Here is a 23,981-nt window from a genome sequence, read left to right as displayed (position 1 = left end):
AATAAAAAAAGGGCTACCAGGCCCTAAAATATCGTTCCTGTCTGCTGTGGATTCACGATATAAATGATTTTACCATGAGAGCTAACTACCCATGTCCTTTTATCTACAGTATATCTATATCTCTATCTCTGCTCCGCATGTACATGAAAATTTGCAATTGCATGTCATAGATTTCAAAGGAATCCCTTCATGTCATAAAAGATCAAGGCCGTATTGTTTTTGACAAGTACTCTGTTTGCACTGGGCGTGTGAGTGCACTTTGGAATAAGTTAAACCATTCATGGGATTGAGAAGCAATATTTGCAATGAAGACGCACACAGTTTTGTGGCGTTTTAGGTTTTTGTATTCATGTTCCACAGTTCTTGCAATTGAACAGATCTGTTTATTTCTGCTTTTTATTTCATGCCATGCACGCATGAATGTTTTGATGCGCAAAGTTGTGTTTAGTTGGTGATTAGAGAGGCTTATCGTATTGTTTTTGTTTTTGTTTTGTTTTTTTTTTTTCTATTTTTTTTTTTTTAATTTTCATTATAGCTGCTTCCATACCATATCATATACTGTAGTATATCCAATTTGCCTTCTGAGGGATCAGGAAGGAATTTATTTTTCCCCGCTGGAGCAAATTGGACCATGTTTTTATAGGGACTTTTTTTAACTTCCTCTGGATCATCTGTGGGTATAGGCCAGTTTATCTGGAGGTTTTATAATTGTGTGTGTGTGTTTTTTTTTTAAATTATTTTTATTTATTTTTTTTCCATTGGTTGCAGTAGATGGACTTTTTTTCAACCCAACTAACTTGCTTTAGAAAATCTAGAAAATCACTTAAATACCGGGGGGGATCAACCAGCAACCCTTAGAGCTGGGGAGTAAATCCAGAGACCTAAAAGTGGGCATAAAAATTTGGTCTGGAGGTGACATTGTAACACTTTTCTGGGCACTTAATCAACCAATAAGAATGTCTCACCTTTAACCCACTGAACTTTTTTGCTTTTATTTTGCTTCTGTTAATTTTTTACATGCTCATAATTAAAATGTTTTGAATATCTTTTATGCGCCTCCGTACTAAAGGACAGTCTGGGTGTGACACAGTTCACGAGACCCGAGGGTAAGAAGATATCACCTGGGAGGCAACCACAACCTCACCAAAAGGACAGCTGAAATGAAGGACTCCATAGTGTTCCAGGGACTGGCCCTGCTGGGCTTCCTGACTCTGTCCCGTCTGGTCCTCACACAGTCCTGCAAGTTGCTGAAGGGGTTCCGAGTCCACGTCCTTTCTCGATGGTGGAGGAAGGACCTCAAGAAGTACGGGGGATGGGCAGGTAATTTGGTATCTATTTACTCAGCGCAAACCTCATCTTTTATATTGCACCAAAAACTGGGTAATACTTTGCATTTGTGTGCCCTAAAGTCAACTTCAGTTCTTACTAAAATGTTGCCCTTGATAAATTGTTGCGATAATATCATGAGACATGCATTTTACATACCTGAATTTCTTCTCCAGGGTGTCTGCTTTCAGAAAATATAGAATGTTTTGGGGGCTTTAAAGTCTAACTAAAGCGAAACTTTGTTTTTATTTTTTTTTATCTCTGAATAGAGTGAAGTGGGATTGGACCCCCTGTCAGTTTTGATTGCTGTCTGTACCCCTGTTAAGGAGATTCTCCCTCTCTATTTGTCCTGTTTATTATGATGATTGAAAGGGACAGTAAAAGAAAATCCCAACTTTTGGGTTGACAGATGGGGATGTTGCTGCGCTAATCCTAAAATAAACTCTAATAAATAGGTGTACTAGATTATCCTAGGGTAGGGGGCTTAATTCTTGCCTTCACTGAGGCATATGGCGGTGGTCTTAAACACAACGAAGAGTGTAGCACTGTGTAAACGTGCAAACAGTATGTGCATAAAAAATTAAGGGGTAGAGCCCACCAAAAACAGACTATACATATATATATATCTCAGCTTGAGTAAATAAAGCGAAACCATAATTAAGTCCGAAATAAATTATAACAAAAAGTGCAGTAAGGCAGTGAATGCCACTAGAGCATCTAGTGCCAGTACAATTAGAATACAAAAATTATTGTAATCAAATCGACCGTGATTCATACAGATAAATGGATTGCTAAAAAATAAATAACATTAAAGCGAATAGTGCCAAATAGTACAATGTTACATTGAATGTCCAAAGTGATCTTAATAACTGTGCAACGTGCAGTACAGTGTCCAGCGCCAGCAGGGGGTGCTCAAACTTAAAAGGACAATAATAAAGGTGACTTGGTGCAGCAACAAACAACTTTAATGCTTCATTAGTGATGGCAAACAATTGAATCTTGCAGACAGCAGCTGGATTTAGATATCATTTGCTTAGAAGAGTGGTGGATGTGAAGTGTATAGCGAAATCCTCTCCATGCAACAATCCTCTAGTGGTAGATAATGGCCCCTTACCTCACTATACTGAGGTTACAGCATAGAGCAGACAGCGCTTGTGGCGTCTCCTGTGCAGGGGGATCCTGGGTCATGGGCTGTCATATATTAGACCTCAGATCCATGGGGAACATCATAGCAAACGGAGAGATAAAGATGCCATATAGTGTAGTATTTAAAGAATGTTTAAGGCTTTATTAGACAATAGCAACAAACAGGGTACTCACACAGTAAAAAAACGAAAGGTACAGTGTATCCAGACAAGCGGCGAGCTCGTACACTGCTGACAGTGGGCGGTGTCTGTCCCTACGCGTGGCGTCACGGCTCACGTGGCTTCATCAGGGGATATTATAGTTATAATTTATTTCGGACTTAATTATGGTTTCACTTTATTTACTCAAGCTGAGATATATATATGTATAGTCTGTTTTTGGTGGGCTCTACCCCTTAATTTTTTTATGCACATACTGTTTGCACGTTTACACAGTGGTACACTCTTCGTTGTGTTTAAGACCACCACCATATGCCTCAGTGAAGGCAAGAATTAAGCCCCCTACCCTAGGATATCTAGTACACCTATTTATTAGAGTTTATCCCCATCTGTCAGCTGAAGTCTATACCAGGGGTCAGGCTGGACCCCATTCGGTGCAAGCTGCTTTTCCCTATCTGTTATCACCTACACCACCACTGCCTGGTAGCGCAGGAATAATATACCTCATATTGTTTATATATCCAACTTTTGGGTTGTCCCCAGAAAAGTGATAGAGGGCAAATCTTCCAATGGGGACACTAGTTCTGGTGACCTGGGGGGTCCCCAGGGGATTCCCTTAATTGGCAGGGATTTCCTCTCTTTTCCTGTTTGGCTATGGCCAGCCATAGACAGAGTAAAAGAAATTTGCTTGATTCCTCCATCAACACAGATATTGTTGACAGAGGAATCCCACCCGCAGAGCAACTGGATCTTCTAGCTATAGGGAAGCATTTGACTTCCTCCCATGATGCAGTACTAGGGCTTAATGACCAATTGCCGAGCCTGTACATTGTCTCTCTCCTTCCTTCTCTATAACAGAATTGCAAACATTTTTTTTAACCATTTAAAATGATTGTAAAGTCTCAGCTTGTATAAAAATAACGAACATGTTATACTTACCTGCTCTGTGTAATGGTTTTGCACAGAGCAGACCCGATCCTCCTCCTCTCGGGTCCCTCCTCTTTAGCTCTCCTGGCCCCTCCCTCCTGTTGAGTGCCCCCACAACAAGCAGCTTGCTAGGGGGGCACCCGAGCCGAGCTGCAGCTCCGTGTGTCCATACAGAGCCCTGATTTTGCCCCCCCCTCCTTATTCGCTAAATGACTTTGATTGACAACAGCAGGAGCCAATTGTGCCCTCTGCTGTCTCAGCCAATGAGGGGCAGTTCAGGACAGCCGAGGCTCTCGTGGAACATCACTGGATTGAGATGGGGCTCAGGTAAGTATTAGGGGGGCTGAGGGGGCTACTGCACACAGAAGGTTTTTAATCTTAATACAAAGAATACATTAAGACAAAAAAACCTTCTGCCTTTAGAATCACCTTTAGTCTCTGAGTTTCTTTTAATAAAATTGCTGTTTGTTGTCAACAGTGGTAACAGGAGCTACAGATGGCATTGGAAAAGCCTATGCAGAAGAGGTAATGATTTGTTCCTCTATCCATCCCTCCTTCCCAATGTTGTGCTCCTATAATATTTTCTTTCCTTCTCTAGCTGGCCAAGAGGGGCTTCAACGTGGTCCTCATCAGCCGGACCCTGGAAAAGCTTGAGAAAGTGTCGAGAGAGATCGGTAAGGGTTGTTTGTGTCTGTCCTCTCCCTGGTAGAGTCCCCAGTCAGGCTGACCAGACTTTCACTCAACCATTCCTAAAGAAATTCTAAAAAAATCATTCCTCCGTACATTCTCTCTTTTATGCCATCGTTAAATCAATTCATATATTTAGAAAATGTCCCAAAATTTCATCCAGACCTGCTATTTGAATCCAGAAGTAATAAATAGGTTTTATTACAATTTGTAAGATTCATAGTTCGAATTATGTTAACTCGAGAAAAAATTTCCATCCTTCAAATTTTGTCGTCTCTAGCCATTAGAAAATTGTACAAATGTTCTGAAAATAGACATTTGTGAACTTAATTCTATTGGTTGTGATATGGAGGTTAGATAACCTAATGGTGTTCAGAGTTTTCAAAGTGAGTCCGGTTACAGGTCGCTCCGCAGAGCAGCCCCAGGGCCACACGCGAGGCGCGATCCAGGAGGACGTCATAAGACCTCCACCCAGATCGGCAAAAATTCCATCCGGCTGTCATTTAGCTATAGGCCTGGCGCGATTTTAATCGATCCGGGTGGATGTCATATGACGTCCTTGCGCACGGCTCTGGGGCTGCTCTGCGGCACGATCTGTTACTGGCTGTGTCCAAAGGAATGATGGCTGATCAGTGTACTGGCCCGCTGCCGGTACCATGTAATCCCTGTGACCAATCACAGAAGATCACATGCCAATTGTAAACAATGGATGGCTTCCTTTCATTGTGTACTATTGTGCTGCTAGCTGTGATTGGTCCCTGTGATCACATGGTACAGACAGGGCCAATCACAGCCCATCTGGACCCTGTGATTAGCTATGTCCAATCACAGCTAATCACAACAAAACACACTGAATCAGTTTCATTCAGTAAAAATGGTTGCTTATAACAGTGAAATTCACTGGTATAAATGAACATAATGTGTGGAGAAAAAAATAAAATAAAACCTGATCACTTCCCCAGTGTTACTATGGTGACACTGTATTGAATCCGGTCACAGTTTTTTTAAAAAATAAAATCATAAAAAATAAATTGGAAAAAAAATTCTCCTCCTCGTGTCCCTGATCATCACCACACCCGTTATATGATCACACTGTACTGCACTGGAGACAGTATGTAAAACAAAAAGAGTTTTTTTTTGTTTTTTTATCTTAATTTCATAATTTTACAAAAAAATGTGACAAAAAAATTACAACTTAAAAAAACTTGCTGTCAGATTTCCGAAAAAAGGGTAATTTGGGGGATATTTGTACTTTCTTGGCATTTTCACGCCTCAAGAAATGAGATTGGCCCGTCAGTATATCAGGATTAATACATTGTTAGATATATATACACCATACTTTATGGACTCTATAACTTTCCTGCAGGCCAAATAATATACACTGATTTGGGTTATTTTCGCCCATAAAATGTAGCAGAATGTATTTTGGCCTAAATTTATGAAGAAAGATTAATTCTTGGCAAAATTTAATAACAGAAACAAAGACAAATGCAGTTTTTTTTTTTTTTTAGCAAAAAGTAAAAACCCTGTGGTGATTTAAATACCACCAAAAGACAGCTCTATTTGTGTGAACAAAATGATAAAAATGTCATTTGGGTACAAAGTTTAATGACCGCGTAATTGTCATTCAAAGTGTGACAGCGTTGAAAAAGCTGAAAATTGGCCTGGGCAGGAGGGGGGTGCAAGTGGGCAGTATTGAAGTGGTTAAGGGTGCGCCACCTTTATTAAACAAAAGGAAAGTCTCATCCAAGATTCCTATGCGAGGGATTTCAACTTGACTCATTAGCAGAAAATACCGAGCCACCTGGCTCTCGTCTCAATAGCACTACTGCTCTTTATGGTCTCCCATATCATGGGTTCTTCAGGCTCACCCAGCCGATTGCATTCGGATGTGCACCTTAACCACTTCAGCCCTGGAAGAATTCACCCCCTTCCTGACCAGAGCGTTTTTTGCGATTCCGCACTGCGTCGCTTTAACTGACAATTGCGCGGTCGCGCGACGTGGCTCCCAAACAAATTTGACGTCCTTTTTTCCCCACAAATAGAGCTTTCTTTTGGTGGTATTTGATCACCTCTGCGGTTTTTATTTTTTGCGCTATAAACAAAAAAATAGTGACAATTATGAAAAAAAACGCATTATTTTTTACTTTTTGCTATAATAAATATCCCCAAAAAAATATTTTAAAAAACATTTTTTTTCCTCAGTTTAGGCCGAAACTTATTCTTCTACATATTTTTGGTAAAAAAAAAAATCGCAATAAGCGTTTATTGATTGGTTTGCGCAAAATTTATAGCGTTTACAAAATAGGGGATAGTTTTATGGCATTTTTATTATTTTTTTTTTTTTTTTACTTGTAATGGCGGCGATCAGTGATTTTTATTGTGACTGCGACGTTATGGCGGACACATCGGACATTTTTGACACATTTTTGGGACCATTGCCATTTATACAGCGATCAGTGCTATACAAATGCACTGATTCCTGTGAAAATGACACTGGCAGTGAAGGGGTTAACCACTAGGGGGCTAGGGAGGGGTTAAGTATGTCCTGGGTAGTGTTACTAACTGTGGAGGGGGCGTGGCTACATGTGACACGTCACTGATCTCTGCTCCCGATGACAGGGAGCAGAGATCAGTGACACTGTCACTAGGCAGAACGGGGAGATGCTGTTTACATTAGCATCTCCCCGTTCGTCCTCTCTGTGAGGTGATTGCGGGTATCCCCGCGGCGATCGAGTCCGCGGAACCCGCGTCCCGACTCACGGAGCTCCCGGCGCACGGTGGCAAATTCAAAGGGATGTATGGGTACGTCCATTTGCCCGGCCGTGCCATTCTGCCGTCGTACATCGGCGTGCGCCGGTCGGGAACCGGTTAAAGCTCAAGCACATGCATGTGTATACATACTAACGCTGTCAGTAGAGCAGAGATTGGTGTCAGTAGGGCAGCGGAGGGTGTCAGCAGTTTTTATTTTTACAATTTTATTTTTTTAACAAATGTTTTATGAGCCGCACGTATATACACACACGTGATCCCCTTCCGGGCAGGGGGCATGCCTGCATGCTGCCGACGGCTTGCTCCCATTGTGTTTTACGCCCAGCTGGAGCCGATCGGCGGGTACCACGGACTCAATGTCTGCCGACACCCACCGATCATCAGACAGAGGGACAAAACAAAGGTCTGCCTATGTAAACAAGGCAGATCATCATTCTGTCAGGAGGGAAGGCATGGATCCTGTGTTCCTGCAAAGCAAGGAATACATTCCATGCCTTCCTCTAGTAAAAGCACCTCCCCCACAGTACACATAAACACTGGCTAGGCAGTTAACCCTTTGATCACCCCTTCCCAGCCAGTGTCATTAGTACAGTGACAGTGCATATTTTTTTAGCACTTGTTCTGACTCAACTACAAGGACATAAGCTTACCTCCAGCTTCCTATAGGGCTTATACAACCTGGTGATCTATTTATCCCTTGCATCGATATGCAGACAGTTTAACTTGATGAATAAACTCACTGTTGAGGAGACAGACGATGAAGCCTTTCGAATGTTCCGTTTAATGAAGAATACTCATAGGTAGAAAAACATTGATGTTGTAAGCCATATGGAAAGATGTGTACAGCATGGTGGAAATACTGAGGAATGATACCAGAGAGAAGGAAGGGGGAGGGGATATTCAAAGTATGGTGGGAAAAAGAGTTCAGCTTAGACAGAAGAACAGAGCTTAAACTGGGGTTCCACCCAAAAAAACAAAAATACTTGAAAAATTGTAAAAAAAAAAAAAAAAAAAAAAACATTTGAATATTTTTTTTTTTTTCACTCACCTCTAAATGCCTGTTGCTAGGGGGTCCCTCGTAGTCTGCCTCTTCCTTTGCCTGGGCTGGTGACATCACTTCCCCCTCGGCACAGGAAGGGCTCGGCTCTGCTCCCTCCCTCCTGTCAATCATCTGGGACCCATTACAGGTCCCAGGTGATTGAGCGGCCAATCACGGTGCGCGGCGCCGCTCGCGCATGCGCAGTGGGTGCCAGGCTGTGAAGCCACAGCCCGGCGCCCACAGTTGAAATGCCGGCGCCGACGAGCGGAGGGGGGCGAGCGGGGCTTCGATCCCCCACATCGCTGGACCCAGGGACAGGTAAGTGTCCAATTAAAAGTCAGCAGCTGCAGTATTTGTAGCTGCTGACTTTTAATTTTTTTTTTTTTTTAATGGAGCCCCTGGGTGGAACTCCTCTTTAAAGACACAGAGCAATAATAAGCCAAATTATACACACAGTTAAATGATAATAAATCACATAGTGTAACACAACAGCACTGATCACTGTATTAGTGTCACTGGTCCCCAAAACGTGCCAGCTAGTGTCAGAATGTCCGCCACAATATCGCAGTCGCTGATCGCCTCCATTACTAGTAAAAAAAACCCCACAAAAACAAATAAAAATAAATACAAATATCCCATGGTTTGTAGACGCTATAATTTTTGCACAAACCAATCAATATATTCTTCTTGAGATATTTTTGGGATTTTTTTTACCAGAAATATGTCGCAGAATACATATTGGCCTAAATTGATCAAGAAATTTGTTTTTTTTGTTCAATTTTTTTATTGTGTTTTATAGCAGAAAGTAAAAAATATTGTTTTGTTTTTTTCAAAATTGTAGTTTCTGGGGGTTTTTTTTGTGCAAAAAATAAAACCCGTGGAGGTGATCAAATACCACCAAAAATAAGCTCTATTTGTAAAAAAAAAAAAAAAAAAAAAAAAAAAAGGACATAAATTTTATTTAGGTACAGCGTTGAACGACCGTGCAATTATAATTTAAAATAACACAGTGCCGTATCACAAAAAATGGAAGTAATGTCGTCAGGATCGCCAAAAATAGGTCCAAAACCTCAGTCAGCGATCCCATAACCACAGCAGAAAGCGACATTTCGGATTTCACGCAGGACCCCCTTCATCAGCGCCCGTTCTTGAATACAGCCATTTTTACAGGAATGTGTGCGTTGGGAATATTGTATTTGAAGCATCACAAAAAAATTACCTGGTCATGAAGGGGGGTAAATATTCTGGAGGGCAAGTGGTTAATGCGAATCCTGTGTCATTTTCGAACCATGATCTAAATTTACAAAGGGCAGGGCCTCGCGCCTGGTGGCATGGTGGTCACATGGTATATAGCCCAATATAAGACTCAAAGTGCAAACTTAAATATTATTGCATGACTGAGAAAAAAAGGCATCTATCCCAGGCAAATGAAATGGAAAGTGTCAAAGATTTTACAGTCATAGAAACATAGAAGTGTGGTCTAAGTGATTTACAGTAATATATGTTTTTTGTTATATTTTTAACTTTTTTTCTAAATATGTTTGTCCCATAAATATGCTTGGGACAAACATACACTATATTACCAAAAGTATTGGGACGCCTGCCTTTACACACACATGAACTTTAATGGCATCTCAGTCTTAGTCTGTAGGGTTCAATATTGAGTTGGCCCACCCTTTGGAGCTATAACAGCTTCAACTCTTCTGGGAAGGCTGTCCACAAGGTTTAGGAGTGTGTCTATGGGAATGTTTGACCATTCTTCCAGAAGCACATTTGTGAGGTGAGGCACTGATGTTGGATGAGAAGGCCTTCTCTAATTCATACCCAAAGGTGTTCTATTGGGTTGAGGTCAGGACTCTGAACGGGCCAGTCATGTTCCTCCACCCCAAACTCGCTCATCCATGTCTTTATGGACCTTGCTTTGTGCACTGGTGCACAGTCATGTTGGACCAGGAAGGGGCCATCCCCAAACTGTTCCCCCAAAGTTGGGAGCATGAAATTGTCCAAATTGTCTTCATATACTGACGCCTTACAGAGTTTCCTTCACTGGAACTATTGGGCCAAGCCCAACCCCACACCACAATCCCTTCTCCACTAAATGATTTGGACCAGTGCGCAAAGCAAGGTCCATAAAGACATGGATGAGCGAGTTTGGGGTGGAGGAACTTGACTGGCCTGCACAGAGTCCTGACCTCAACCTGATAGAACACCTTTGAGATTAATTGAAGCGGAGACTGCGAGCCAGGCCTTCTCACAAATCCCTGTGGACAACCTTCCCAGAAGAGTTGAAGCTGTTATAGCTGCAAATGGTGGGCCAACTCAATATTGATCCCTACAGAGTAAGACTGGGATGCCATTAAAGTTCATGTGCATGTGTGTAAAAGCGGGTGTCCCAACACTTTTGATAATATAGTGTATATCAACACTAAGACAAAAAAAAGTAAAAAAAAAAAAAAAAATAGAAATTTTGGCAGACACGGCCATGTGCGTGTGTGTGGGGTTTTTTTTTTTTTTTTTTTTTTTGTGTTTTCTGCCATCACTGTAATGTTTCTATGATTTATATATAAATAAAACTTTTGTGCGCTAGCAGTAATTAAATAAAGAATGCCTAGGAGACACAATGAGTGTGTGAATCCCAGCAAGAATATTAACAACAACAAGTGCATAGAATCATAAATCCAACAAAATATTAGCATAAACCGAAAGTAAGTAGTCACACATCAAGGCAACTCATAATCAGTCCAAGACAGGATTCAAAAAACAAGTAGAAGGGAAAAAAAGTCCACTTGATATATCTCCTCACTGAATCATAGGAAATAATGAGCTATAGTGAGCTGAAGAGACTCTTATCGGATGTGCATTGATTGCAGAAAAAGGAGTAAAAGATGTGCGCTTACCCCAATTGTTGGACCCCCTCTCTGGCAAGGTCATATGGGCTTGCAGATATAGCCCTCTGCAGGGACAGAATGTTGATATCCGGGTCTTGACAGCATGTACCACCAACTCCAATATGGTCCGGACACTCCAACTGCTCCAACATTCTCACTGGTCCCTTTTACATCCCACCTTTATCTCTGCTTTGCACACTATCCAGCAGGCATATCACTACCTACACCCCATCCTGCACTTTTGTCACCCTATTTTCACCTTTTTTCCTCCATGTATCCCTATTTTCTCTGTGCTTGACAGTGCTGCCGGGTGTATCATATACAATACTTTTAATTATCTTACAGAGTTACTGGCCATTATTGGCACAATACCCAATATACTACATTTGTTCCCTGGTTGGGAACGTTTTCGGTGTGGGCCTGTTACTTATGGGCGGACTTCTATACCTCAGCTCCCGGGGAGGCTTGATATGGTGACCCCTGCACACCGGGATTATTCGGAGTTCAGTGTTCCAATGGGATGTAAGTTTGTGGATTTGACCATCTCTATGCTCTATATATATCTTTTTACATATAATACTTTCCATATCATGGGCCCCATTTTTTGATTTAGAACATCTCCATTATTTACAGATATTCAATATCCGCTCCTGATGAGTCGGCTTACCGACGAAACGCGTCGAGCTTTTGAGGATGTAACCCCTCACATTTCCACCAAGATTTTTATGAATTTTACTGTATATTACAAGTTATACTCATGAATATATGTATTATTGTCCCCTTGTTATGGCAATTATGTTTTACACTCTGTTTATATGTATGCAATTTACTTCCCAAGATGTCTGCATATGCACTGAGCAATTTTTTGTTATATATAACGTTACGCAACTTGATACTCATGTACATTAAAAATATTTATTTTTACTCTCAAATTTGTGTTTGAACCTGCCTCATTTAAAGTCCCATACTCTTTTATTATTTTTTGAATTTATAATTAGGGATGGAGGCGCACTACCCCCCTTTCCTTGTGCGCTTCATTTAAAGTCCCAGTATATGGAGATATACATTCCCCCCTCTGTTGTAAGCTCCAACATCAGAGGGGGGACTTAGGAGTGGAAGAGTCCATGTTCAAGAAAAAAACATAAGGAGGAGGACTCCAATAGTGTGATAACGTTTGGGGTTTTATTGGTTAAAATAAACCACAGATGTACATATAAAAAAATTCCAATAGGAAAACTATTATTCATAAAAAAGCCGGCATAAACAAAGGCAGAACGCCCGTGCAAATAAGAAACTCGGAACACGTGATGGCAAGCACTGCGTGGCCTCGCAGTGCTTGCCATCACGTGTTCCGAAGTTCTTATTTGCACGGGCGTTCTGCCTTTGTTTATGCCGGCTTTTTTATGAATAATAGTTTTCCTATTGGAATTTTTTTATATGTACATCTGTGGTTTATTTTAACCAATAAAACCCCAAACGTTATCACACTATTGGAGTCCTCCTCCTTATGTTTTTTTCTTGAACATGGACTCTTCCACTCCTAAGTCCCCCCTCTGATGTTGGAGCAGTTGGAGTGTCCGGACCATATTGGAGTTGGTGGTACATGCTGTCAAGACCCGGATATCAACATTCTGTCCCTGCAGAGGGCTATATCTGCAAGCCCATATGACCTTGCCAGAGAGGGGGTCCAACAATTGGGGTAAGCGCACATCTTTTACTCCTTTTTCTGCAATCAATGCACATCCGATAAGAGTCTCTTCAGCTCACTATAGCTCATTATTTCCTATGATTCAGTGAGGAGATATATCAAGTGGACTTTTTTTCCCTTCTACTTGTTTTTTGAATCCTGTCTTGGACTGATTATGAGTTGCCTTGATGTGTGACTACTTACTTTCGGTTTATGCTAATATTTTGTTGGATTTATGATTCTATGCACTTGTTGTTGTTAATATTCTTGCTGGGATTCACACACTCATTGTGTCTCCTAGGCATTCTTTATTTAATTACTGCTAGCGCACAAAAGTTTTATTTATATGTTTATCACTTCATGGATATTTGAAGTTTTTTTTGCAGCTGCACTTTATTTATTTGTCATTTATTTGTTATCACGTATTGCTCATTAGCGCAGGTTTTTTCCATTATCTTTCATGTTTCTATGATTGTAAGCTCTTGACACATTCCATTTCATTTGCTTAGGATAAGTGCCTTTTTTTTCACCCTTGGCTAACAGTTGCACTTTGCATCCACAGAGCGTCAGACTCAGCAAAAGACCCGAATCATCCAGGCCGATTTTTCGAAAGGACTGGAGATCTACTCCAACATTGAAGATGGCTTGAAGGACCTGGACATTGGAGTGCTGGGTAATGGCTGTCTCCGGAGGGCTGAAACAGACCGGAAAGAATTGTTTAACCTCTTCAACTCTCACACCTGTATACCCTCTTATGGGGAAGAACAATTTTTACATTTTTGCTTTGGTCTTGTGTATAGGGTAAATCATTTTGTCATTAATTAAAGCAGACCTTTCATAAAAATGAAAGGTCTGCTCTGTGGAAAGTGCCCTATCCCCCAAAGTCAAATAGCCTTTTAAAGCTGTTGCGATAAAAAAAAAAAATTAAATCTTACCTCGGGCCTGGCTTCCAGGAGTCACATATGACATCACTTTGCCTCTCTTCTGTCTCCTGAGATATGTGGAACCTCAAAATCACACATGAGTGCACTCCAACTCATTACAGAGTCAACATCTCATGGGATTTTGAGAATAAATATTTTAAAAATGCCTTTGTTGGTGCTTTGACTTTGGGTCCATCAATAGGGTGAAAATTAGGGATGCACCGATACCTTTTTTTTTTTTTTTTTTTTTACCGCGAGTGCCGATCCTTTTTTTTTTAGTACTTGCCGACACCAATTACCGATACCTTCCGACAGCTGTTTACACTTCAAGCTGTCAGCAATGGTGCAAAGCACTGAAAAGTTATTTACAAATAAAAAAAAATTTTTTTTCTTTTTTTTATTTTGCTCTTTTTTTCAATGTGAAATGTGTAAATATATGTTAGAGGTGTAAAAATAAATACGAACAAAGCAAACAAAAACAAAAAAAAAAGTTTTAATAATAGTTTATGAAAATAGACGTGATCAAAAAATAATCAGCAGGAAAATAACAATTAAATGGAGAAAGAGAATAAGGAGTTAATCAAGGCTGATTAGAGTAAAGTAAGGATTAATAAAGGGTTTAAAAGAGAAACATTTCATATAAAAAAATTATATATATATATATATATATATATATATATATATATATATTTTTTTTACTTGACGGGTTGCTTTAACCACTTGCGGACCATGCGCCTTCATTATACTGCAGCAGGTCGGCACGATCCCGCAAATCGGGGGATCGTGCCAATTAGGTGTACGTCAGCGCCTTTAAGGGCGATAGCAGGTGCGCGCCCGCTGCAGGGCAGGAGACCCGATGCGCGTGGCCGGCGGCCGCGATGTCCGTCGGCCACCCGCGGTTGCGGGCAACAGAGCCAGAACGGGGATGTGTGCATGTAAACACAGAGATCCCCGTTCTGACAGGGGAGGAGAGACAGATCTGCTGTTCCTACTGATTAGGAACAGCGATATGTCTCCTCCTCCAGTCAGTCCCATCCCCCTATATATTTATAAAAAGATTGAGTTTTGTCACCCTAGGGCAGGAAGTGTGTTACTGGCATGATCACCAGGGAAAAAGAAAAAGCCTAAAAACAAAAAAAACAAAAAAACAAATGCAGCCGCCACATCTACCTACAATGTAAATCTTCAAACGCAGTTTATATATTTTTAAATAGAACTACCAGTAACTATAATCTGTTGTCGTTTCCCTGTAGTAATCTGACTTTCTCTTGCAGTGAATAATGTCGGGATAATGTTTACCCGCAAATCAACACCATTTCTCAACACCCCCGATTTAGACAAGGTAAGTGATGACTCGGGCAGTTCAATATGTCACTGAGCAAAGCCTCGGATACACACAATCTCCAATAAAATACACACTCCACCTCTGCTTCCATTGCATAGTCTTGTATTTAGTCGTTCTACAAGAATGCTGACTGCTCTGTGTGCAATACAGACAGCCACTAGAGGACGCTCCTGCAAATCAAGATTTGGAGTTGTGACACAGCAAGCAGGAAAAATTAGAAAATCAAGGCAAAAAGGTATTTTAAAGTGGCTTTTTTTTAAACAACCCCATTCCTAGTACATAGCTCTTCTCCCCTCCCCCTCCCAGTAAATAGCTCCTCTCCCCTCCTCACTCCCTAGTACATACTAGCTTACTAGCTTTTCTCCCCTCCCCCAGTACATAGATCCCCCCCTCCCCAGTAAATAGCTCTTCTCCCCTCCTCCCTCTCTAGTACATGCAGTAGCTCTTCTCCCCTCCCAAAGTACATAGCACTTCTCTCCCCCTACCCCCTCCCCAGTACATAGCTCTTCCCCCCCCCACCCCCTCTTTAGTAAAGAGCTCTTCTACGTCCCCCCGCCCCCACCACCACCTCCCCAGTACATAGTTTTCTCCCCTCCCACTACATAGGTCTTCTTCCCTCCCCTCCTCTGCTGTAAATAGCTCCCCCCCACCAGTACATAGCCCTTCTCCCCCCCAGTACATAGTCCTTCTCCCCTCCCCCAGTACATAGCTCCCCCCACCAGTACATAGCCCTTCTACCCCCCCAGTGCATAGTCCTTCTCCCCTTCCCCAGTACATAGCCCTTCTCCCCCCCCCCCCAGTACATAGTCCTCTCCCCTCCCCCAGTACAGAGTCCTTCTCCCCTCCCCCAGTACATAGCCCCCCCCACCAGTACATAGTCCTTCTCCCCTCCCCCAGTACATAGTCCTTCTCCCCCCCCAGTACATAGTCCTCTCCCCTCCCCCAGTACATAGTCCTTCTCCCCTCCCCCAGTACATAGCCCTTCTCCCCCCCACCAGTACATAGTCCTTCTCCCCTCCCCCAGTACATAGCTCCCCCCCCAGTACATAGTCCTTCTCCCCTCCCCCAGTACATAGCCCTTCTCCCCCCCCAGTACATAGTCCTTCTCCCCTCCCCCAGTACATAGCTCCCCCCCCCAGTACATAGTCCTTCTCCCCTCCCCCAGTACATAGCCCCCCCAGTACATAGTCCTCTCCCCTCCCCCAGTACATAGTCCTTCTCCCCTCCCCCAGTACATAGCTCCCCCCAGTACATAGTCCTTCTCCCCTCCCCCAGTACATCGCTCCCCCCCACCAGTACATAGCCCTTCCCCCCTCCCCCAGTACATCGCTCCCCCCCACCAGTACGTAGCCCTTCTACCCCCCCAGTACATAGTCCTTCTTCCCCCAGTACATAGTCCTCTCCCCTCCCCAGTACATAGTCCTTCTCCCCTCCCCCAGTACATAGCTCCCCCCCACCAGTAAACAGTCCTTCTCCCCTCCCCCAGTACATCGCTCCTCTCCCCCCCTCCTCAGTACATAGCTCCCCCCCTCAGTACATGGCTCTCCCCCCCCCCTCACCAGTACATATCTCTCCCCACAAACCTCCCTCCCCAATGCAGAGCTCTCCTTCTACCCCACACTTTCCCCTTTTCCTGATGGCCAGTGATATACAGCTAATATTTACCTAAGAGTGGCAGGGAGACGTCCTCGGTGCCAGCTGGGTGAGAGGTTTGCAGGTGGAGACACTGCCCCAAGTCTAGTGGCCTCCTCCTCAGTATCATATGGGTAGTGAGGGTTCTGTGTGAGATGTTTTAAGAGGCTCTGTCCCTGGTGAGCACAGAAGCCGGCAGAGGAGGCAAGTGGTGCAAAACGTTCTCTGCCGGCTTCTGTGCTCACCGGTGACAAGTCAGTGAGTGCTGAGCACAGGGCCAGGGCTGAAGGTGGTGGTACAAAGTACTGTCATGTTCTGATAAAAAAAAAAAAAAAAATAAGCCCTGAGTACTGAATAGCAGTAGTGTTAGCATGCCTTTTATACAGACATAGGTGTGACAACTGTTCCTGTATGTTACATTTTGATTAGTGCTTTTTCCACTAGGTCATGGGGGTGTGTTTGATGTATAATATATTGTTCTTCTTAGTTCAACTACATGAGTATCTATGATGTCATTTCCTGTCTCTGTGTTCTTATTTTACAATAAGGCCTGGTTCACACTGGTACAACATGCGCTCTGACTTTGACAGCACATAACGCATGACAAGTCGTGCCCCATTAAGCGCAATGGAACCATTCTAATAGGAGCGTCTTGAGTTGCTCCTGCTTATAAAAAGGTTCCTGCACTACTTTTGGTCTGACTTCAGCACAAAAACCACTTGCTTACTGGGCACAATTACCCCCCTTCCTGCCCAGGCCAACTTTCAGCTTTTAGCGCTGTCACACTTGGAATGACAATTGTGCGGTCATGCTACACTGTACCCAAATTACATTTGTATCATTTTTTCCACACAAATAGAGCTTTCTTTTGGTGGTATTTAATCACCGCTGGGGGTTTTAATTTTTGTTAAACAAAAAAAGACCGAAAGTTTTGAGCTGATGAGGCTGCACTGATGGGCACTGATAGGCTGCACTGATGAGGCTGCACTGATAGGAGACACTGATGAGCACTGATGATAGGTGGCACTTATGGGCACTGATGGGCACTGATAGGCGGCACTGAAGGGCATTGAGAGGTGGCAGTAATAGGTGGCACTGATAGACAGCACTGATGGGTGGCACTGATAGGTGGCACTGATTAGCAGTACTGATGGGCACTGGTGGTAACTGGTTAGCAGTGTGTGGGACCATTGTCCCTCTTACAGAAGCCGGTAATTGGCTTTATTTTTTTTTTCTCCTCGCGCTGTCAGCGTGAGGGGAAAAAAAAAAACAGATTACCGGCTTCTGTTTACATCATGTGATCAGCTGATCACGTGGTAAAGAGCTGGCCCTTGGCTGATCACAGATAGGAGTAAAGTCCCAAGGACTCGGTGATCACAGAGCGCGCTACCCTCCACTGACCTAAAATAATCGTCACATCAACATTGATGTCTGCATCATGAAGCATCGCTCAATGCTACAGAAGATCCAATGAAGAAGGGGGCTCTGCATGTCATGTGACCAGCCTGAAGACTTCTGAAAAGTATTGAAAAAGCAAAAGCAAACGTTGCTGGTGGCGGGGGGTGACTCCAGGGGGTTGTCTTTAAAGAGCCTGCAACGGGGCTTTGATTAAAAAAAAAAAAGTGAAAAGACAAAACATCATTTAAGCCCTTGTTCACACTGGTACTGCTTTGAAATCGTGCTACTTTAGCGCGATTTCAAAGCCATAGATCAGTGCAATTTGCCCCTTCCGATTTCAGCTCTTTGTTTAACAGAAGTCTATGCAAGTCGCAATGAAATCAGAAAAAAAGTAGTGCAGAAACCTTTTTCAATGTTGTTGCGACATGGGTCACGGCAATTTGAACGGTTCCATTGCCGACAATGGGGTAGGATTTGTCATGCGATTGGGAACTGTCAAGACTGCAGTTGTATATTATAAGTCATTTAATAGTCTCTTCTCTCTTTTTTTTAGAAACTGAGTGACATCGTTAACTGCAACATGCTATCGGTACTCCAGGTGAGGGGTCTAAAGCTGCGTACACATGAGCGGAATGTCCGACAGAAAAAGTCTGATGGAATCTTTTCATCGTCTATTCCGACCGTGTGTAGGCCTCATCAGACTTTTTTTTTTTCAAAAATTCTGACGGACCTAGAAATGGAACATGTTCTAAATATTTCCAACTGAACCAATTCCTATCGGGAAAACCGCTCATCTGTATGCTGTTCCGACGTACCAAATACGACGCATGCTCTAAAGCAAGCACGAGATGTAAGCTATTGGCTACTGGCTATTGAACTTCCTTTTTCTAGTCAAGTCGTACGTGTTGTACGTCACCGCGTTCTGGAGGGTCGGACTTTGGTCGGACTTTGGTTTGACCGTGTGTAGGCAAGACCGCTTGAATGGAATTCCATCGGAGAAACCTCCGGAGTTTATTCCGATGGCAAAACCGGTCGTGTATACGTGGCATTAAAGGTCTTTTGCTAGGGAAGGATTTACTACGAGCCACAGTAGGCTTCTGTGCAAGGGCTTGTTCACACGTGTTGTCATCCCCAAAAGTCAGTCAAAAGTTTTGTTTCTATTTTACATAAAATAGGCCGGGTGTGCTTTACACAGAAGGAAATATTGCATTTCTGTTTATCGTTCTTTCCAAAAAGAATTTACATATACAACTGGTAAAATTGAATGAAGTATTGAACACGTCACCATTTTTCTAGGTAAATATATTTCTATTGATATGAAATGTTCACCACATGCCGGTAACAACCCATGCAATCCATACATAAGTTCTATGTAATAAAATGGAATGACACAGGGAAAAAGTATTGAACCTGCTAACTGAAATGTATTTAATACTTGGTACAAAATCCTTTGTTTTGACTGCTTCCAGACGACTCCTGTATGGAGAAACTAGTCTCATGCGTTGCTCAGGTGTGATTTTGGCCCACTCTTCCACACAAACAGTCTTGAAATCTTATAGGTTCTGTGGGCCTCTTCCATAAACTCTGATCTTTAGTTCTTTCCATAGATCTTCGATTGGATTCAAGTCAGGTGATTGGCTGGGCCATTCTAGCAGCTTTATTTACTTTCTTTGAAACCAATTGAGAGTTTCCTCGGCTTTGTGTTTGGGATCATTGTCTTGCTGAAATGTCCACCCTCGTTTCATCTTCATCATCCTGGTAGATGGCAGCAGATTTTTATCAAGAATGTCTTGGTGCATTTTTCCATTCATCCTTCCTTCAATGATATGAAGTTTGCCAGTACCGTATGCTGGAAAACAGCCCCACACCATGATGTTCCCACCTCCAAACTTCACTGTTGGTATGGGGGGTGTTTGTGGGGTGATGTGTCATGTGACCTCCAAACATGGTGTGTATTGTGGCATCCAAAGAGTTCAATTTTTGGTCTCATCTGACCAGACTATATTATCCCAGTATTTCACAGGCTTGTCTAAATGTTGGGCAGCAAACTTTAAATGGCGGTTGAGTGCATTACTTATTGTTTTCTTTGAAGCAGTTGTACCTGATAATTCCAGGTCTTTCTGAAGCTCTCCACAAGTGGTCCTTGGCTCTTGGACAACTCTTCTGATAATTCTTTTCACTCCTCTGTCAGAAATCTTGTGAGGAGCACCTGGTCGTGGCTGGTTTATGGTGAAATATTCTTATTTCCACTTCCAGATTATGGCACCAACAGTGCTCACTGGAACATTCAGAAGTTTAGAAATCCTTCTGCAACCAATGCCATCAGTATGTTTTGCAACAATAAGCTTGTAAAGGTCTTGAGAGAGCTCTTTGCTTTTACCCATCATGAGATGTTTCTTCTGTGACACCTTGGTAATGAGACACCTTTTTATAGGCCATCAGTTGAGACTGAACCAGCTGATATTAATTTGCACTAACAAGGGGCAGGATTGCTTTCTAATTATTGATAGATTTCAGCTGGTGTCTTGGCTTTCCATGCCTTTTTGCACCTCCCTTTTTTCATGTGTTCAATACCTTTTCCCCGTGTTATTCCAGTTTATTACACATAACTTAATTTCTGAACTTATTTGTTTTGGTTTCTATGTATATATGGATTGCATGGGTTCTTACCGACACGTGGTGAACATTTCATGTCAATAGCACCTTTTTAGGCTGGGTTCACACCTATGCGAATTGGATGCGCATCCAATTCGCATAGCAGGAGAATGTGACCGGCTCTCTATGGAGCCGGTTCACATATCTCTGGGGCGGCTGCGGAGCGGCTTGCACAGAAACGCTGTGTATCTTTTGGCTCCGTTTCAGGGCCGAATTCGGGCAAGGATTCGGCCCTGATTCGTCCCTGAAACGGAGAACAGGGACGCACACCGTTTCTGTGCGATCCGCGGCCGTTTCCAGTGTAAGCCGAGCCTCAAATAGGTGATTTGTTCAATACTTATTTTACCCGCTGTTTTTCATGAATTTTGCGAAACTACTGAAATATTGGAAATGTGTTGTTTATTATACAGGATTTACTGTATATAATGGCAACAGTTTGCACAGCACTTTACAATGTAAAAAAAAATAGGACAGTTACAATACAAACCAAGACAAGAGGGATAGGAGGACCCTGCTCATAGGAGCTTACAATCTAAACAGGAGGATTAAATGATACAAAAAGTAATAACTGTGAGGGGTGACCTGGCAGAGAAAGTTAAAAAATAGGTTGAGGCGGGATGGGGTTCTCTGAAGGGATGAGATTTCAGCAAATGCCTAAAGGCGCACAGAGTACGAGATAGCTAGAGATATTGGAATAGGGAGTTCCAGAGGATGGGAGAGACTCTAGAGAAGCCCTGGAGGTGAGCATGGGAGGAGGCAATGAGGAAGCTAGACAGCAAGAGGTCCTGGGAGGAGTGAAAAGTATGGATTCGGTGATTAGGATTAGGTTGGTGATGTTGTTAGGGGCCGAGGTATGGGTGGCTTTGTATGCAGTCATTGGTATTTAGAATTTTTTTAACATTTGATTGATTGGAAGCCAGTGGAAGGATTGGCATAGAGGGGTAGCAGACCATGAGCAGTTGGTAAGATGGATGGGTCTGGCAGCAGTATTCTTGATGGACCGAAGGGGGAATATCCTATGTCACGTTAGGCCAACAAGGAGGGAGAGTTGCAAGAGTTGAGATATTACCAGGGAGTAATCATCTAGTAGCTTGGTGGTGTCATTGGATAAGAAGCTGCAAATTTTGTGTTACATGGAGGTCAAGGCCGAAAAGAGTTGGACAGTGTCAAGTCTTGGGAGGACAGTGTCAAGTCTTGGGAGGACAGTGTCAAGTCTTGGGAGGACAGTGTCAAGTCTTGGGAGGACAGTGTCAAGTCTTGGGAGGACAGTGTCAAGTCTTGGGAGGACAGTGTCAAGTCTTGGGAGGACAGTGTCAAGTCTTGGGAGGACAGTGTCAAGTCTTGGGAGGACAGTGTCAAGTCTTGGGAGGACAGTGTCAAGTCTTGGGAGGACAGTGTCAGGTCTTGGGAGGACAGTGACAGGTCTTGGGAGGACAGTGTCAGGTCTTGGGAGGACAGTGACAGGTCTTGGGAGGACAGTGACAGGTCTTGGGAGGATGGTTTGGGTGATATTTTGGTGCAAGTCTTGTGATGTAGATCAAGGCAGTTGTGGTTGGCTTTAATATTATTTTATCTGTTGAGTGAACAGAAGCCAGAGGATTGGCAGTGAGGGATGGTGGACACTGAGCGGTAGGTAAGGTGGATGAGTCTGGCAGGAGCACTCATTGCAGACCGAAAAGGTAATAACCTAAGCAAAGGTGGGCCAAGGAGAAGGGAGTAGTAAGAATTGAGGAGAGAGTGGATTAGTAACGTGGTGGTGTAATTGGTTAAAAAAGCTGCAATTTTTTTAAGTGTTATGGAGGTGATGAAGACAAGCTTTGGACGGTGATATCCATCTAAGCAGATAACTGACAACTAAGTAACTGGAGTGCTAACCACATTGCTAAATATGCCTTCTTCTGTAAGGCCATACCACTGCTTTATAAAGGGGCTCCTAAGATACAGTTTGCAGTATTTGAGTTGTTCTCATTTTCCCTTTCAGATGACCAGAATTGTGCTTCCAAGAATGTTTTTAAGGTACGTCCAACCGTGAAAGAATTTAACCAGTATAGCTATCACCCCTGTACACCCCTACGGACCAGAACTTTTTACATTTCTGCTTAGGGCCTGTTTATTTTTGTCATTACCATGTCTTTTGCCACTCGTGTAACGCATATATGTGGTAGTAAGAAAAGTGGACTTTAACCACTTTAATACAGGACACTTTCACCCCCTTCCTGCCCAGGTAAATTTTTAGCTTTCAGTGCTGTTGCACTTTGAATGACAATTGCGCGGTCATGCAACGCTGTATCCAAACAAAATTTTTATCATTATTTTGAGACAGATAGAGCTTTCTTTTGGTGGTATTTAATCAACACTGTTTTTTTTTCTAAACAAACGAAAAAAGACAAAAAAAAAAAAAAACGTTTATCTTAGTTTCTGTTATAAAATCTTGTAAATAAATAATTTTTTTCCTTCACTGATGTGCGCTGATGAGGTGGCACTGATGAGGAGGCACTAATATGCAGCACTGATGGACACTGATAGGCGGCATTGATATGCAGTACTAATGGCACTGATTAGGCAGCAGTAATGGACACTGATAGGTGGCACTTATGGGCACTGATGGGTGGCACTAAAGGAAACTGATAGAGGGCACTCATGAGGAGGCAGTAATGGCTACTAAAAGGCAGCAATGATGGGCACTGTTTGGCATCACTGATGGGCACTGGCAGGCGTCACTGATGGAGACACAGCTGATCACATGGTAAAGAGCCTACATCATAGACTGTTTACCATGATCAGTGGTGCAGTGTGTCTGAGGGAAACACCGCACCATGGATCACGGTGCTGCGTGCCCCCGGGGGAGTGCACGAGTAGCCCTTTTTGAAGGCTGACGTCCACTCAGAATGGTAAAACCTACAGCAGATTGACGGCTGGGTAGGAAATGGTTAACGACTAACCACTGCACATATGTGTACACAGTGGCCTGAGGTTGTGTGCTGAGGACACGCTTGGTGCACTCTCCCAGTACACTAACTGAGCTGCCTCCCACAGCTATTGGCTGTGGCTTTTGATCGGGAGCCAGGGTGATGGGCTCCCAAGCATGTGACTGCTATTGAAGCCACAACAAAAATGACAGGTACCGCTCAAGGCTCCAGTAGGTCTTCTAGCATGACAAACCGCTAGGGGTGCCGACCAGGACAGAGCTCGTCCCAGCTCAAAACATCTAGCAGGGAAAGGAAGTCCTAAAAGTCACACATCACAGCAAAACCCTGTAAGGAATGTGTATGACAGCCCCAGCCTGGGCTCCAAACAAACCACACCCCAACATGTCCCCATGATTAAGCTCCGGTGGGGGGGTGAAACGCGTTGGCCGGGTGTGACCTGGTTGGAGCCCGGGCTGATGCTGTCATACA

At 43.1% G+C, this 23,981-nt stretch overlaps 1 protein-coding gene across 1 annotated transcript in view; it reads left to right on the top strand.

Annotated features, from left to right (window-relative positions):
* Positions 1 to 339: 339 nt before the first annotated feature.
* LOC141133546 (very-long-chain 3-oxoacyl-CoA reductase-B-like) overlaps positions 340 to 23,981 on the top strand; it is a 43,530-nt gene continuing 19,888 nt past the window's right edge. Inside the window, exons 1-7 of the mRNA XM_073622993.1 lie at positions 340 to 1,320; positions 4,036 to 4,082; positions 4,156 to 4,231; positions 13,193 to 13,303; positions 14,828 to 14,895; positions 18,482 to 18,526; positions 22,565 to 22,599. Coding sequence (XP_073479094.1) covers positions 1,161 to 1,320; positions 4,036 to 4,082; positions 4,156 to 4,231; positions 13,193 to 13,303; positions 14,828 to 14,895; positions 18,482 to 18,526; positions 22,565 to 22,599 — 542 coding nt within the window. The 5' untranslated portion in view covers positions 340 to 1,160. The remainder of the gene's footprint in view (positions 1,321 to 4,035; positions 4,083 to 4,155; positions 4,232 to 13,192; positions 13,304 to 14,827; positions 14,896 to 18,481; positions 18,527 to 22,564; positions 22,600 to 23,981) is intronic.

Source organism: Aquarana catesbeiana, linkage group LG03 (assembly GCF_042186555.1).
Source record: "Aquarana catesbeiana isolate 2022-GZ linkage group LG03, ASM4218655v1, whole genome shotgun sequence".
Lineage (NCBI taxonomy): Eukaryota > Metazoa > Chordata > Amphibia > Anura > Ranidae > Aquarana > Aquarana catesbeiana.
Note: the sequence above shows the minus strand (reverse complement) of the source record. Positions and strands in the feature narration are given on the sequence as shown.